Source organism: Crinia signifera, chromosome 6 (assembly GCF_055691185.1).
Source record: "Crinia signifera chromosome 6, ASM5569118v1, whole genome shotgun sequence".
Taxonomy (NCBI): Eukaryota; Metazoa; Chordata; class Amphibia; order Anura; family Myobatrachidae; genus Crinia; species Crinia signifera.
This window is the reverse complement of record NC_139222.1, coordinates 86,416,759-86,434,988: the sequence shown is the minus strand read 5'-3', so window position 1 is coordinate 86,434,988 and position 18,230 is coordinate 86,416,759. Positions and strand designations below refer to the sequence as shown.

At 43.6% G+C, this 18,230-nt stretch overlaps 1 protein-coding gene across 1 annotated transcript in view; it reads left to right on the top strand.

Moving 5' to 3' along the window:
- Window positions 1–18,230, top strand: part of LOC146007764 (synaptotagmin-15-like) — a 64,285-nt gene that overhangs the window by 12,533 nt on the left and 33,522 nt on the right. Inside the window, exons 3-5 of the mRNA XM_083146361.1 lie at window positions 4,888–5,030; window positions 5,268–5,563; window positions 17,518–17,688. Of these exons, the coding sequence (XP_083002487.1) occupies window positions 4,888–5,030; window positions 5,268–5,563; window positions 17,518–17,688 (610 nt within the window). The remainder of the gene's footprint in view (window positions 1–4,887; window positions 5,031–5,267; window positions 5,564–17,517; window positions 17,689–18,230) is intronic.

The window sequence follows — 18,230 nt, the reverse complement described above, 5'->3', positions numbered from 1 at the left end:
TCATGGGCATTCCCATAAGAACAATGGGCCGATGACGTGTGTGCAGAAGTAAGCAGCTGACATTGGGTGGCCTACTGACATCGCCGGATGTCAGCTGCCCACCCACTTCCCTCAGAATGTGTACGCAGATCTAAGGTTGCTCTGAGCAACCTTAGATATGCGTGAACATGCCACATCATTCGATGTTCAGCAACCATAGAAAGATGTGGGTGTTCCCCCACAGCCTGCGAATGGATGTTTGTGTAAAATATCCATTTGCAGCCAGTGCGTGTACAGACACTGCGAATGGGTGGTGGCCAGGCCACCATTCTCAAGGTGGGGTTTGGTTGACTCATTTTAAGAGCAGTTTTTAAAACATTCTAGTTTATTTACTTGCCATTTTCACCATGACAGTCTCATATGTTTAAGTGATCAAACCAATAACTTTCTGATTCCGACATGGCATTGACTTAGGTGTTGATTCAGCATGGACGCTTTCCCAATTTGGTTAAAATTAACTGGTGGTTTGGGAACTACATATGAGCCAGGGCTGCAGTTCACATGTGCTATGATGTCACTGCGACCCCAAAGGCTGTGCAATGTATGCCACAGTTTAATTGACATTATGCAGACATTTAGGGGAGGAGAAGGGGTATAGAGGGAGAAGTTTGATGCCTCTATTCTGGGGATATGCGGAAACCAAATTCTATAGAGTTGGTACCTCTGTTGCATGGGCATTTTAAGCAAACTTAGGGTACTGAGATGTTTGATGTTCCACACAATGCTGCCAATAGTGGTCTGAGGCTGTACAGTAGATTTGAGAAGGCCAAGAAGGGCATCACATTTTAAAAGTCTTCACCTGCCTCATCTTTAAATACCTTCTCAGATACGCTGCAAGCGAAGATGCAGCACCAATTATTTCCTCCACCTTTGAATCAGGCCGTTAGGTAGAAAAGCAGCAATGGTGAGTTCCTCATATGTTTGTTTTTAACTTTGCAAGGCCAAACTTTAAAGAGTCCAGAACACAAGTGAAATGACCCATCACTAAAATTTCAATGATTGGTACTCCCAAACTAGCTTCTGATTGAAGCCAAGTCTAAAGAAATATAGAGAAATCAGATAACAGTGTCCTCATTTTTTTCTCTCTTTCCAAGTGCCAGCCATGACATTTCTGGATTCTCCTGGTGGCTATGACTCCATTGCAAGCCAAGAACTGCTGAGCAAAACACGCAAAAGTCATCATGCACACTCCTGCCTAATGGTGATGAAACAGAGGTCTAATGACCTCTGGTTAATACATCAGACACCCACATGCCTTATATGCCTTCAGATCTCCCCAAAAGTTTCTTAAATGCCATCAAAACCACACACATACTATCATACCTCCCAACATGCCCATTATATCCAGATAACAAATTATATAGTGTATACAAAATGCAAATGCTGCCAACTACTTAAGCTAGCTTATCATTGTGTAACTTAACATTTATCTCCGCCTTGTGTGATAGGAAGATAAGAGCTCACTTGTTTTGAAGAGAGAGGTCTCATATTTTTTTTAAGTTATTGTGGATGAATCTGCTTTAGCCAAGTAATCTTCATTGTGAACTCTTAAATACTGTATCTCAATCACTGGGTAAACCCATAAAATAAGTCCAACCCCAGGAGTTAACTAACCTTAAGCGGATACATCACCTTTCCAATCTGGCTGGTTGGAACACAAATCTGGTAATGGTCTGGGAACTAATTACAATCAATCAACCATTTGCTCCCAAAAGCTGGAAAATGGACAGAATCAGTCATTTGCATAAATTGGTCAAATCAAAAGGCTTTAATACATTTATTTGAATGACCATTTTTGTCTGTTTTCCATGTTTTGGAGAAATGGTCAATTATCATTTGCTTCCAGAAATTACAAAATTTTCATTCCAACCGCAACCAGTCATATTGGAAAGGTAATCTTATAGTGTGTATTTTTAGCTTTGTATACTGTAGCTTTAGCCTAAGTCAATGGTTCCCAAATTGTATGCCTAGATACCCTGCATTGCCACAAGGCTCTTGCAAAGGTCCCTCGGATTGGTGATCCAGGACCTAAACAAATTATTTATGGTGAAATCAAAATGGTGGACAAAACCATTGCTAATGGCTGTCAATCATAAGACATGTGGACAATGAGAAGCACAACTGTACACAACCAGGTGGATGCCAGGTCAACACAATTTACTTAATTATTTTTCCAAATGTACTAATCTTCATCTTCAATCCTAGGGGTGCTATAAAAAAAAAATGGTACTCTTTACCTAGAACGGCGCCCGCGATTAGAATCGCGGGCGTCGGGGGTAAAAAATTGCGGTCATCGCGGGCATCGCGGGTAAATCGCGGGTACATAAAAATCGTGTACCCGCGATCACCGCGATTTTCCCATAGGGAACAATGTTAAAAAGCCTGATTGACCGCGATTTTACTTTAAAATGCCTCAATGCCCGCGATTTTCACATAGGAATCAATGTTAAATGGGCTACAGAGCCCAAATAGGCACAATTAACCCTTAAATGTCACCCCAATTTTTGTACGCCACCCCACGATCCACGCCAACCCGAAGCGTGGCGAGCGCAGCGAGCCCGCGAGGGGCGGCGGTACGCGTCCTCCGACCTTTTCATGCTCTACTATCCACGTCGGCGTGGAGTTGAGAATAGAATAGTGTGGCGAGCGCAGCGAGCCACCGAGCCCGAAGCGTGGCGAGCGCAGCGAGCCCCGCGAGGGGACGCGGATACCTTCACAGTTATACGCGTCCCCTCGCGGGCTTCACAGGTATCCGTGGCGAAAAGCGGACACCTGTGAAAGCCCGCGAGGGGACGCGTTTACCTGTGAAGGTATCCGCGTCCCCTCGCGGGGCTCACTGCGCTCGCCACGCTTCGGGCTCGGTGGCTCGCTACGCTCGCCACACTATTCTATTCTCAACTCCACGCCGACGTGGATAGTAGGGCATGAAAAGGTCGGAGGACGCGTACCGCCGCCCCTCGCGGGCTCGCTGCACTCGCCACGCTTCGGGTTGGCGTGGATCGTGGGGTGGCGTACAAAAATTGGGGGGACATTTAAGGGTTAATTCTGCCTATTTGGGCTCTGTAGCCCATTTAACATTGATTCCTATGTGAAAATCGCGGGCATTGAGGCATTGAATGCAAAATCGCGGTCAATCAGGCTTTTTAACATTGTTCCCTATGGGAAAATCGCGGTGATCGCGGGCATCGCGTCGCGGCCGTTTATGTACTGCCCGCGATGTCGCGATCACCGCGATGGGCGCCGTTCTAGGTAAAGAGTACCAAAAAAATCATTTTAGGGCGCTGCATCAGTTTGGAAACCTCTGGCCTAAGCTACATGTATATTTTTCTTTAGTACAATTCAATTTAAAGTGCTGAAGTTATCCACATTGCTGCTAAAGTATTGCGAGTCTGATGGGGTTCCAGTCTTGCCCCCCCCACCCCCGCCAAACCTCAAAATTTTGTCACCATCACAGAGTATATTTTTATGCCATTGGAAATGCAATGTTTTGTTATTTCTTTGTCTTTTACTTTTGAAACTGTATTACACATTATGGTGACCTGGGCTAATTAATATGTTGAAAATGTATACATTATTTAAGTCTTTACTTTTCATTGATATGCTACTACACTGTATTCTAAATACATATAAGTTCATTGTAATTTCATCATTTTTAGAAGACATGTTAAAAAGGGGCAAAGTCTGGGTAGGGCATTCAGTGTGATTGTTCTCCTACTATCCCTTGCTCAGGCAGAGAGACTGATGCTGCCTGTCTAGCCACACTGCAGCACAGCCAACACACAACAGTATATGCTGGCTGGGCAAATAATTAGGTGCTGCTGATTGGAAGGGGGGGGCTGGATAATTAGTACCCGCCCCTCCTCTTGGCAGCAGGAAGGGCTTGTTGAGATATGTCGTTTTATGGCGGCGGGACATCACTTAGACCAAATAAGGCTTTTATTTTTAATTTTTGTCTATAATCTGTTTTTTTTCCAGGATAACTCAATATTGATATTGATAAAACCTTCACTCTTCTATTTGGTATATATCTGGGAATAGACAGGACCATATTAATAGCATTTAGGCCTTAGGCAAAAATAATAATATATACCTCTATTGTATGTATTCAGTACAGTTCGGGTCATAATTTTATAATTCTACTCTTATCTGGTGAATCGGACTATTAGCAGCTGTTGTGAACTGTAACAGCTGCTATCTGATAAATGTCATGGTATGCCTCCTTGCTTCAAATAATATAATGACCTCTGTCTAATAATAAAAAGCACGGCAGTACATGATAAGGATGGTTGTCCAAACACTGAAAAGGGTAGCTGAGAAAGACAGAATTTTTTTCACTTTATATGAGAATAATTAAAAACTTTTTGTTTCAATATGTAATAATTTTATATTAGAACTTCATACACTGGTTATACTTCCATTGGTGATACTTCCATTGTTGCAACTTCCATTGGTGAAACTTCCACTGGTGAGTCTTTCATTGATGAGTCTTCTACTGATGAGGCTTCCATTGGTGAGACTTCCATTGGAGTCTTCCAATGGTGAAACTTCCATTGGTAAGTTTTCCACTAATGATTCTTCCATCGTGAGACTTTAATTGGTGAGACTGCTATTGGTTAGTCTTTTATTGGTGACACTTCCATTAATGCATCTTACATTGGTGAGAATTCCATTAGTGAGTCTTCCATTGGGAATCATATTTTCACCAGGGCATAAAAAAAAATCAAAGTAATAGAATATTTATAATTTACGATGTACCTGGGGTCAGTAATTAAGACCAGCCTGGTCTTAATTACCAGGCTGTTATTTAATTTCCAATTTAACACAAATGTATTTCTCTATTGATTTAAGAACTAAGAGCGTCCCCTTCATTGTACCACCTAAATTCCATGGACGAGACTGGGTTGGTCTGAAAAATGGAGAACGCATTCAAGAGGACAGCGAGCCCTATACTGCCCCAGATTTCCACCCACGATCATCCTTCTGTTCACTGGGTAAAATATTATTTAATATTTTGCCCATATATGCTTATATTAATATAATTAATTGTACCAAAGTTTTGGGAAGAGAGAAAAAAAGATATATTCTAGAGTATCACAAACTAGGTATGTATATTTTGATTATAAATTTTGTGCAGGATGAAAAATAAGAATAAGAAAAATTGTAGTTTTATATTCATTACATTATAAACCTTAGATGAAATTACTGACCATATATTTTCTTACTATAAGGGGGATCATATGTTATGGGCGCCATCAACCCCGCTTTGTATAAATATCCGGAGGACAATGAAGAAACAGATTTCCCAGAGGGAAACATCGGCCGTATCTGGTTTGCAGTGGAGTACGAATATGAGACAGAGAGGTTGGTAGTTTCTCTCATCAAAGTGAGGAACCTGCACTTCAGCTCAGAATCCTGCAATCCTTTTGTGAAGATGCATCTCCTGCCTGATGAGAGGCGATATCTGCAGTCAAAGACAAAACGTAAAACTTTAAACCCGCAATTTGATGAGGTCTTCGTGTTCCAGGTAAACTGAAGTAACACGGGTGGTGGTCCCATTCCTATAGTTGTATTGTAAATTATAAATCAATTAAATAATTAAGACATTAATCATCCTACTTTACAACTAAAAAAATGTGCAGGTTAAATATCCCTTATCCAAATATCTATTATGCTAATTATTCCAAAAACCACAGTTTCCAAAATGTACTTTTGTTGCTAAAAACCTACTGGGTACATCTGTAACTGCCACTACTGGGGAAATGATATGTAACTGGCACTACTGGGGACATGATCTGTAACTGCCACTACTGGGGAAATGATATGTAACTGGCACTACTGGGGACATGATATGTAACTGGCACTACTGGGGAAATGATATGCAACTGGCACTACTGGGGACATGATATGTAACTGGCACTACTGGGGACATGATATGTAACTGGCACTACTTGGGACATGCTATGTAACTGGAAATACTGGGGAAATGATATGTAACTGGCACTAATGGGGACATGATATTTAACTGGCACTATATATGTGCAAGTAAATGATTGCTTAGCATTCAAATTCAGTGTCTGAGATTGTACACAAACTTTGTTTCAAGTTTTAAAACCTTGTTTCACGCACAAATAAAATATTTTTGTGTGTATTTCATGTGTTTGATTTGTTTATACAACATTAATGCAAGATATCGCAAGATACATCATTGAAATATAAAAATATTCGAAAATATGGAATACTCAGCTTCTGGTCCTGAGCATTTGGATAAGGAATACTCAACCTGTACTTGATTTTAAGAAGGTACTTAGGATTTATGAAATACTGTACATGTTTTCTGTCTCATCCATCAGCTAAGAGCTATGTTAAATTCATGTTTCACTTGTCATAATTTTATTTAGATTTAGTCTCCTTGGAGACTAAATGGACAAAACCATGTGCACTGCAGATGGGGCACATGTAACATGTGCAGAGAGGGGGGGCGTGGCTACGGAGGCGTTGGTGTGAGGGAGGTTGATGCCGGCTCTCTCCTAGTCCTCCGTCTCTCTCCCGCCTCACACATGCATAGGTGATCCGGTCAAAGGGTTCCTATGACCGGCGACAGCAAGCAGACAAAAAGACCCTTTTACCTTCCCATGCCGCTGACTCTGTGATCCTGTGGTCTGGATCCTTTTCGCTCCCCTCCGTGATCTAACCGGCTGCTGTGGTGTCGGAGCTGCTCGTGGCTGAGGGGACGCGCGGGCTCCCGCTTCTTCTGGTCTGACCTCACGCTGCACGGGTCACTGCCGGGGGAGAACTGCTCCTGGGAGACGCTGAGGCATACAGGCGCAGAGGCAGAGAGGAGTCCCCTGCGGTCACTCCTGCTTCCCCTCCGATTGCCTGTAAAATTGTCGCCGGAGATACCAGCCGTTTTCAGCGCAGAGAATCCCTGCGCTAATTTTCTGACCCCTGGCAGTGTTATCGCCGCAGGTGGAAGTATCTGCACAGGCTCCTGTTCACCCCGGGGCGCAAGATTGCCCGACTCCCCCCTGTCTCCAGCAGCAAACATCCTATTGTAGCTGTATACTCCACCTTGAAAGGAGAGGGAAAAGAAAGGAAGGAGAGAGGAAAAGTCTCTGGCGTTCGGCCACAGCAAGTGACATTATTACCACTACAGACCTGACCCCCCAGACCCAGCGCCCTTTGGGCAAAGGTACTATTTTTTCCTTTTTTTTTTTTTTTCTGCTTTTGTGCTGGACGGTGGATGAAGTTTTGGGACTCCCATTTGTATTAAGCTGGTATAGGCATACTGTTGCCCTCAGGGTCGCAAATACCCTATATTGTGTCTGAGGCCACTGCAAGGGCCCCGATCGACGTGGTCCTCTCCATCAAGAGCTATTCCTGCAGCTGTGTGGGCACCTGGTCTTTCGAACTTTCCATAATATACCGTGAGGAGGTACCTACAGCTGGGGGGTCGTGGCATAAAGTGGGGAGAGGGGAAGGCAAATATAAAGGGGATAACAACAGCGGTGAGGAAGAGTTAAAATATCTACAAAAATGGGCAAAACAGGCCAGATTGCGGCTGCTGCCCGTCTGGAAAAGTATGCACGGTCCCAGACTCAGGCAGCAAACAGCTCCCAGATTAATACCCCACAGACTACCCCGTCGAAAGGGTCGACCGAGTCCCGGCCCACGGAGGTCTCATTACAGCAAGTTCTCGATGCAGTAAATTCCTGTGAATCTAATTTGATGATACAGATCAACAAAGTTCAAGCCGATATCTCCCTGCTACGGCAGGACGCACAAGTAATTAGGGAGAGAGTTACAGAAGTGGAGAACCGTGTTTCATCAATAGAGGACGCCATTGCTCCTCTTCAAAATCAAGTTAAATCTATGTCTGGTCAACTTTCAGACATGCGACTTAAAATGTCGGACTTTGAGGGGAGACTCAGACGTAACAATATAAGATTTATTGGCTTCGAAGAAAGGGTTGAAGGAAGCAATCCTGAAAAATTTCTCGAGACGTGGCTAGTGCAGGAATTCGGGAGAGAGGTATTCTCCGCGCAATTTGCAATCGAAAGAGCCCATCGGGTTCCGTCCCGTCCTGCCCCTCCAGGGGGACCACCGCGCACAATAATAGCTAAAGTTCTTAACTTTAGAGATCGGGACTGTATCCTGCGATCTGCCAGGAACAAGGCAGACTTTGGCTACATGGGCAAGAAAATTTCGGCCTTTCCGGACTTTCCCATTGATATCCAACGTGATCGTGCAAAATTCAGGGACATTAAAGCAAGACTCAGACAGCTCGACTTAAAGTATTCCATGCTTTACCCTTCAAAACTGAGGATTGAAGTCAATGGAACGACTAAATTTTTCTTTACTCCTGCCGATGCTGCGGGCTGGCTTGACGGTTCCTACCCTGGGGTGGGCCCGCTCGCCAACTAACAGAGTCATATGTCCATGTATTTTCTTCCTTTTTCTTCTTTTTTTTTTTTTTCTCCCCATTTTTTCACGCTGCCCTATGGTGCAGCAGTCTGCTGGTTACATGATGTATTTTCGATATTTTTGATATTTTTGCTGATTTTTCCTGTGTGTGTGGGGGGGGGGGGGAGGGGGGAACAGCGGGGAAGGTAATAAAAGAAAAACATCCTGTTTAAATGAGAGAGGGGAGAGTCGGTCACGCTATGGGTGGCCATTAATTGATTAGCCCTAGAGATATTAGTTTGGGGTAGACTATAGAAGAAGGGGGGGAGTAGGGATCCAGGTACGCCAGGGGTGTTAGGTTGTACAGGGTGGGGGTGGGGGGTTGGGGTTACTGTAATGTTTTTTCTTGTATGTGTTATGTGTTGTTTCTCAAGGCAGTCCATTTGGATGGAGGAAGGAGAGTCGGGAGGAAGCATGGGAGGAGAGTTTATTTGGTTAACTCATGGGAAATATGGTTAAGGTACCGCGGGGATGACTAAATTTCTAACATGGAATGTAAGAGGTCTTAATAACAAAGTGAAACGCTCACTGGTTTTAAATTATTGTAAATCCCTGGACGCCGATATCATCTGCCTCCAAGAGACTTACCTGTGTGGGGATAAATTGCTCTCACTAAAACGCCCATGGGTGGGTTCAGTCTTTCATGCCCCCTGCTCAACAGCGTCCAGAGGGGTCTCTATCTTAGTTAAGAAATCAGTAATCTTTGAAACTCGTACAGCTAAGATTGACCCAGGGGGTAGATATATCTTCCTAGACGCAAGTATCAACCATGTGGACGTGAGCCTGATGGTGGTATACATTCCCCCCCCCCTTCTCGTACGACGTTATGAGGGCTGCAGTGGAGTTTGCCACTTCTTTTCCCACTAACCATCTGATCTGTTTGGGAGACTTTAATAACATAGTGTCCCCCCTGATGGATAGATGGGGAAAATCTAATAGAGTTGTTAGTAAAGGGGGGAGCAGGTTCGCAGAATTTATAGAGGGGATAGGGTGGAGGGATCCATGGAGACTGCGGCACCCGGTAACCCGTCAATTCTCGTGCTACTCTGCCACCCATGGGGTATTCTCTAGGATCGATCTAATTTTTGTTTCGGACACCTTACTAAATAGGATTACGCAAATTGAATACAAGGCCTGCGGGATCTCGGACCATTCCCCTCTGGTCATGCGGCTCGAGCTGGCGGAGCCAGTGGGGTACAGGTATTGGAAGCTCCAGCCCTACTGGCTCGGTCAGTTCGATCAGGCAGAGATTGAGGAGGAAATTCGATCTTTTTTTCAGCTTAATGATGGCTCATCATCCAGCATTAATATTTGGGACGCCTTCAAGGCTTACCTGAGGGGGGTGTTCATTAAAAAAATTTCATTTCTGAAGGGACTCCACCGTAAAAAGGCAGGCGATCTGGAGGCAAGAACACTGGAATTAGAAAGTGTCTATCAGGCTAGCAATTTGGACTCTGACAGGGTGGAATGGCAAGGGGTACAGAGAGAGTGGCTAGAATATCTACAGGAAGTTAACTATCGTAGGCTCAAAGTGGGCTCCCACCAATGGTATACTGGCTCTGATAAGGCGGGCAAATTCATGGCCTTTCTGCTCAGGATGGATAAGCCCTCTAATATTATAGCTAGTATCAGAACTGAACAAGGCCTAATTTTGTCATCAACCCCAGATATAGTGGAAGAATTTGTTAGTCACTTTGGAAAAGTCTATCAATCAGTCCAGAAATCCAGCGAGGAGGACTTGAGTCAATTCTTCATGGGCTTACAACTCCCTGTACTGTCTCAGGACGCCCAGAGCCTTTTAGATGCCCCAATTACCAGTGAAGAAGTAGAGGGTGTAATTAACTCTCTTCCCTTGGGTAAGGCCCCAGGATTGGACGGCCTGCCAGGGGAAATGTTTCAAAAATTTGACAAAGCCCTGATTCCCCGCATGGCAGCCCTATGTAATGCTGTGATGATGGAGGAGGATCTTCCCCCCTCTATGGCGGAGTCATCTATAGTGTTTATTTTAAAGAAGGGTAAAGACCCCATGAGCGTGGACTCATACAGGCCCATCTCGCTCATGCCTACTGACGCGAAGATAATCGCCAAAGTCTTGGCTAATCGCTTAGGTACTGTGATCCAGGATATAATACACCCTGACCAATCTGGATTCATGAGAGGAAAATCCACTACGATTAATGTTAGGAGGGTCTTCTCCTACATTCAACATATGAAGACTAAGGGGTTGAACGCCGCGGTGGCCTCATTCGACGCGAACAAGGCGTTCGACTCCGTCGAGTGGGGCTACCTATGGGGCGCCCTGAAGGCTTTTGGGTTTGGGCCCGGCTTTGTCAGATGGTTGAGACTCATGTATAAGAATCCTAGGGCCAGAGTCTCAATAAACGGGTTTACATCCCAGTCATTTCCCTTGTTTAGAGGGACTCGGCAGGGCTGTCCCCTTTCCCCCTTGATTTTCGCTGTAGCAATAGAACCCCTGGCCTGCTTGCTAAGAACCAAGCTACACTGTGAGGATGTGGGAAGAGACCTGAAATACAATCTAGTTTCTCTCTACGCTGACGATTTATTGGTTGGCACGGCTGACCCAAATAGAGATCTCCCAATTTTGATTGAACAACTTGGTCATTTCGGTGAACTCTCGGGGCTCACCGTTAACTGGAGTAAATCACACTTGATGGTGGTGGGAGAGGATGCTCTGGGTGGCGGCGAGCTCAGTGTACCATTGGTAAAGACCACAGGTTTTAAATATTTGGGGGTTAGAGTGTCGGTAGAAACACAGGACTACCTAAAAGATAATATAACTCCAGTGATACAGGAGGCAAGGGCTAAGTTTAAGTGCTGGGCCAAGCTTCCTTTAACGGTGCAGGGTAGGGTGAACTTAATTAAAATGGTAATCCTGCCCAAAATATTGTATTTGTTTCAACATTCCCCAATATACATTAAGGACGAATACTTCAGAAGTCTGGATAGTGTGATGTCCTCATTTATTTGGGGTGGTAGGCGCCCGAGAGTTAAACTTGCCACTCTATGCAGAGATCGGGATAATGGGGGTATGGCTCTCCCAAGCTTCAGGAGATACTATTTCGCCGCCCAGCTACTCCATCTGAGGACGTGGGTGAAATCGGACGAGCAGCCTTGCGAATTGATTAGGCTCATAAGGTGTATAGATCCAAACGCTACCCCGATGCAGATCCTTCTAGCAGGGTCATTAAATAGATCCTATCCCCCTATAGTCTCTCAAGCAGTGAGAATTTGGAAAAGGGTATGCGAAGTGGAGAACTACGTGGGTCAGGATCCAGAATCATCGTTCCTTCTTCTTCCCATAGCTTCGGAGATCACTAGACAGCAAGGGGGGAGGCTATGGTCGCAATATGGTATTAGCTCATTGGATAAAGTATTTCAGGGTAGTAATTTCAAATCCTTTGCCCAGCTCCAGGCAGAGTATGCCCTACCAAAGTCAATGTTTTTTAGATTTTTACAGCTGAGGAGTGCGATCTCCAAATATGGTGGGGACAGGGAACAATGGTTAACAGAGACCCCTATCAAGGTCTTCTTGAAAAAACTTACTTTACGTAAAGGTGTCTCAAAATTATATAAATACTTAACGGTTATTGCCCCCGACGAAGGGCTAATTCAGCTCATGCACAAATGGGCGGTAGATATTCCCGAGATTAAAGAGAGTAACTGGCAGGCGGCCCTAGCAGTCCAAAAAAAGGCAACAAACTCCATACGCGTACAACAAGTTCAGTTCAATATTTTACATCGAACTTATTTGACTCCAGCTCGATTAAGAAAGATGAATGGATCTGGGGCTGATACTTGTCCAAAATGTGGCGAAAATGGGGCAACATTTTGGCATTTAATTAGGACGTGTGGCAAAGTAGACCAATTTTGGAAAAGGGTCTGCCAGGTACTCTCCGGGCTGGGAGTGGCACAGGCCAATCTCACTGACATTAACCTGCTCATGGGGTTATGGGAGGAGGGCGTAATGACTAGCGACTTGAGTCTTCTTCTCCTGCATCTTACTGCAATCGCAAAAGTAGTTATAGCCCGCTATTGGATGTCAAAAAATGGGCCGCCTTTTAACGAATGGCTCAACTTGGTGAATGCGACATTCGAACATGAGAAATTCCATTATGCCTCTACAGGGCGTAGTACAAAATTCTTCTCTACCTGGCAACCCTGGCATAGCTCTGTTTTTTACCAATTCACAGGATAGATTCACGCAAACCTATTTTAGCAAGTTTTTTTTATAGCTTAATTTCTCTATTTCTGGCCTCACATGTGAAGGGTTTACCGTTCTTCTTCATATAGTAGCACTTGTTAATATATTAGGTTTTGAATATTTAGTCTGGATTCATGTAAATTAAATACATGTGCACATATTGTGCCCCAATTGGGCTCCAAACGGGTCTTAGACCCTGGTCACGTAGTACCTTAAGTAACAACACAACTTCTTCTTCTTCTTTTTTGTTTTGTTTTGTATACCCTGGCGGAGTAAGGGGATATATAAAGTTGTGTCGGAATTCCAGGCATATTAGCATACTGCACTTTTTGCACTTACGCACTTTTCTTGACTCTACTCGTAATTGTGGTTTATAAAAATTCCTTAGAAGTCACGTGTACACGTCGTTAGCCCCTCTTTTTTCACCTAGTTACTTTTTATTACTATAACTTTCCGGTTTCTTTAAATACATGCGCACTACTTTGTCTATAGCCAGAACTACTAACCTCTGTCTTAGTAAGCCTCATAGCCTCCCTCGAGTAACTCTTCAACATCATATCTCCTAGGGTTCAGTATCCAAAAATTGCAATAGTCGTTCGACACCAGGTGTCATTTTCAGTTTTTGTACATGTCCTCCTGTATCTGCTGTCATTGTTTAAATTTTTCCTTTTTCTTTTTGTAACTATTATCCCAGATTTTTTCACCTCCGTATAATGTCTGCCTTGTATTGTATTTTGTACTGTCTTGTCTATTTTTTTTATATTTTTATGTTTTTTGTAAAATGAAAAATAAAGACTCAATTAAAAAAAAACATGTGCAGAGAGACTTAGATTTGGGTGCGTTATTTTGTTTCTGTGCAGGGAAAATACTGACTGCTTTATTTTTACACTGCAATATAGATCTCACTTTGACTAAAACCCCACCCAAATCTAACTCTCTCTGCACAAGTTACAACTGCCCCACCTGCAGTGCACATGGTTTTGTACATTTGAAAAGGAATTTGCCTTTGCGAGTGAACCAGAGTAATCCCCATATTCTGCAGCGCTTTACAGAGTATATTTGAACAGTCACATCAGTCCCTGCCCCAGTGGAGCTTACAATCTATATTTCCTACCACATGTACACGCACTCATTCTAGGGTTAATTTTGTTGGGAGCCAATTAACCTACCAGTATATCAAAAAAACATTACATTGAAGCACTTCCACTATGCACAAAGCATGACAACCAAACAGAGAGATTTAGATTTGGATTTAGATTTGAGATTTAGATTTGCATTTAATCTGGGATTTAAATTGCAGTGTAAAAATAATCTAAAATCTAAATCTTTGTACACATTACATCTGCCCCTCCTACAGTGCAACATGCTTTTGCTCAGTTGCCTTCTTTTTTTGATTCACTTACACACATGAATGAGACCCAAAGTAGTTGCAAATTGAGAAATGCTTTGTGTTTAACAGGTTTTTGAAGGTGCTGTACTTCAGGTTCTTGGCAGCAACAAGCTAAACATATTCCTTGTACAAAACTAATTAGTAGTCTGTTAAATTTCAAAGTTACAAATAGAGATGTTGTGATCTACATGAATTTTGTAAGAAATAAGGTGCCATCATGTTAATAAGCTTTTTTTATTGAAATGGATTTGAGGGCATAGCTTTTGAGGTCACAAACTTCAATTTGTGTTTTCATTTTTCTCTCAAGTTTCATGTTGATGAGTGTCTAGTCACTATTTGAGTAGGTAGTCATATCCCGGGTCACGACTGTCGATCCTGACAGCCGTGAACCTGGCCCATTTTTGTTTTGGTCGAAAGCATATCACCTGGCGGGATTCAATGTCCTGCTTGGCGATCAGCGAATAGGGGGCGTGTCAGCGTAAACAGCCATAGAGTGTCGAGAATCGGCCGTGATCGAGACAATTCAAGGCCGTAATCGACAAAACAGCTTTCAAAGTTGGGCTCGTACTGTTGATCTGCCTCTTCAATGCTGTCGGACAAGACAGCATTAAATAGGCGCCCGTCGCTATTTCCCCCATCAGAAATAGCGTCGGGGATAGAATACTCCCCATAATGTTGACTTTTACTATATGAACATTGTAAAAATGTAGACATCTAGCATGTTGACATGGGTACATTGGCAAAATATCGACATGGACACATTGCTGACATATGCCATTATAAAAATCTTGACATTAGTGTTAGAGATATGGTATGGGGTTAATTTAATCAGTGTCAACATGCTGTGTGTTGTTTCATCCAGAACCCACCATGTGCACTCTCATCGGGATTAAGACCCCCAGGGCAAAGACCAGATTAATGGCCATTTTACAGGACAATATGACAGGTTTTCCCAGGAGAAGAAAAAAGCTATTAAAGAAAATACATTTCCACTGGCCTAAATAATTCTGGGTGTCTCAACTTTACACTCAATATAGTTTATTAGCAATGGTGATTGTTTTAGAGCTTTTATGCTCATATTTTATATTGTAAAGAACCAGAGCTTAGGTTAGTGTTAGAAGTTTGAAGAATGTCCAGTGTTAATGTTAGAGGGCTGGAGTTAAAACTACTGGAGTTAAGACTACTTTAAGGAGTTTCTTGCCTTCTTTAACCTCTGATTCACCTTGCGGTGAAACGTGACTAGAAAGTTTAAACGTGGGCTTCCCTTTTGTGACAGGTCCTAGTATGAATGTCTCTTTTATTGGGGCAGCACGGATGGTGTAATAGTTAGCATTACTGCCTCACAGCACTGAGGTCATGGGCTCAATACCCACCATGGCTCTAACAGTGCGGAGTTTGTATATTCTCCCCGTACTTGCGTGTGTTTCCTCAGGGTACTCCGGTTTCCTCCCACAGTCCAAAAATATACTGGTAGGTTAATTGGCTCCCAAAAAATTAACCCTAGAATGTCTGTGTGTGCGTGTACATTTATTATTATTTATTAGCAGTTTCTTATATAGTGCATACATATTACGCAGCACTTTACAGAGAATATTTGAACATTCACATCAGTCCCTGCCCCAGGAGCTTACACTCTATATTCCAAATAAATAAATATTGTACTGCACATGCAGGGATGCAATTAGTATCCCAGCTGTCTGGACACTGTTAGTCAAAATACCAATGCTGGCCTTCTGACTAGAACCCAGAAGACCAGTGTTGCAATTCCTACACTGAGAAGAATTCCAATGCCGGAATCCTGATTCTATGTGGGGTGGGTTAGCGTTAGGCTGGGGATGAGGGTGGGGGTTAGTTTTAGGTAGTACTTGAGGTTAAGTTTAGGCACTAGCCTTAAGGATTAAGGTTAGGCTGCAGGGGGGAGGTTAGGGTTAGACTAATGGAAGGAATGGTTAGGGGGCAGGTAAGTATACTTACCGGACTGTCAGCATTGGTATTCTGACAGCCGGCAGCCGGCCCCCCCGGTCATCCATCCCCACATGCACCAAGAAAAATATCTGAAACACTACATGAATATTTACAGCAAGAACAAATCTGTGAGATTACTTAGTTAAATATTCAATAATAATAATTGCAATAAATGCACAATAATCTAAATAGTAATAACAATAATAATAATAATAATAATATATTTTAGTTTTTGGTACTTGTGAGTTATCCGGGCTGCCGATTTTGTCCTTAAGTTTGGTTAACTTAAGGACACCCGACCGACGCGATGCCCACGATTTAGCTCCAAATCGGGGGCATCGCGTCGGTCGTGGCCGTTATAAGGGGCCGCGACGCGATGCCCCCGATTTCCCATAGACAGTAATGTTAAAAGACACGATATGGGGGGCATCGCGTCGGTCGTGGCCGTTATAAGGGGCCGCGACGCGATGCCCACGATTTCCCATAGACAGTAATGTTAAAAGACGCGATGGACCCGATTTCCCATAGACAGCAATGTTAAAATAAAATTACAATGTGAAATTGGGCAATATGTTTTTAAAAAAAATGTTTCATGGCCCCCCACCACCGTTAACGCCACCCCGCTATTGACGCCAACCCGAAGCGTGGCGAGCGCAGCGAGCCCGCGAGGGGCAGCGGTACGCGTCCTCCGACCTTTTCATGCCCTACTATCCACTAGGGCGTGGAGTGAGAATAGAATAGTGCGGCGAGCGCAGCGAGCCACCGAGCCCGAAGCGTGGCGAGCGCAGCGAGCCCCGCGAGGGGACGCGGACACCTGAGGAGCCCGCAAGGGCACGCGGATACCTGTGAAGGTGTCCGCGTCCCCTCGCCACGCTTCGGGCTCGGTGGCTCGCTGCGCTCGCCACACTATTCTATTCTCACTCCACGCCCTAGTGGATAGTAGGGCATGAAAAGGTCGGAGGACGCGTACCGCTGCCCCTCGCGGGCTCGCTGCGCTCGCCACGCTTCGGGTTGGCGTCAATAGCGGGGTGGCGTTAACGGTGGTGGGGGGCCATGAAACATTTTTTTTAAAAACATATTGGCCAATTTCACATTGTAATTTTATTTTAACATTGCTGTCTATGGGAAATCGGGTCCATCGCGTCTTTTAACATTGCTGTCTATGGGAAATCGGGTCCATCGCGTCTTTTAACATTACTGTCTATAGGAAATCGTGTCGGAAATCGGGTCCATCGCGTCTTTTAACATTACTGTCTATGGGAAATCGTGGGCATCGCGTCGCGGCTCCTTATAACGGCCACGACCGACGCGATGCCCCCGATTTCAGGCGCGATGAAAAAATCGGCAGCCCGGATAACTCACAAGTACCTAGTTTTTTACTTGGACTGTGGTTTTTCTACACTGGAATACCCCGCTAACCTTGTTTCATGATTTTCCATAGGTATCTGGGAAAACGTTACATCAGAGGACTCTGAGATTTTCTGTCTACCATGTGGATAAACTAAAGAAGCACCATATATTGGGGCAAGTTCTCTTTCCTATGAAAAATGAAAATTTAACAGATGACGGCAAACTCGTTATATGGCGTGACCTAGAACAAGAAAATTTGGAGGTATGATATTATCATTTTAGGTTTTTAGTTCATGCTGAATTTATCCAGCTTGTATGCCTTCTACCATTGTCAGAATGGATAATAAAAAAAAAAAAATTGTAGACAATATTAAACACTGGCTGGGGCAATACATGTTAAATATAATAATTAAAATACTGGCTAAAAACAATTCATAACAATTGTAATTAGTAATTATAGTATTAGAAATTGACAGCTTCCATTTTCTCTTGTGCGATTATTGTGTTTTGTACGAGATCTCACCTTTACTTTTAATATAGTTCACTGTGCACTGAAGCAGCAAATCATTGATTATGGCCCTTATTGTGGTTCACTCGCAAAGGCAAATTCCTTCTTAAATGGACAAAACCATGTGCACTGCAGGTGGGGCAGATGTGTAGTTGTGCAGAGAGAATTAGATTTGGGTGGGGTTTTACTTCAAAGTGAGATTTGTATTGCAGTGTAAAAATAAAGCAGTCAGTATTTTCTCTGCACAGAAACAAAATAACTCACCCAAATCATGCCAACATATGCAGTAGCTTTGC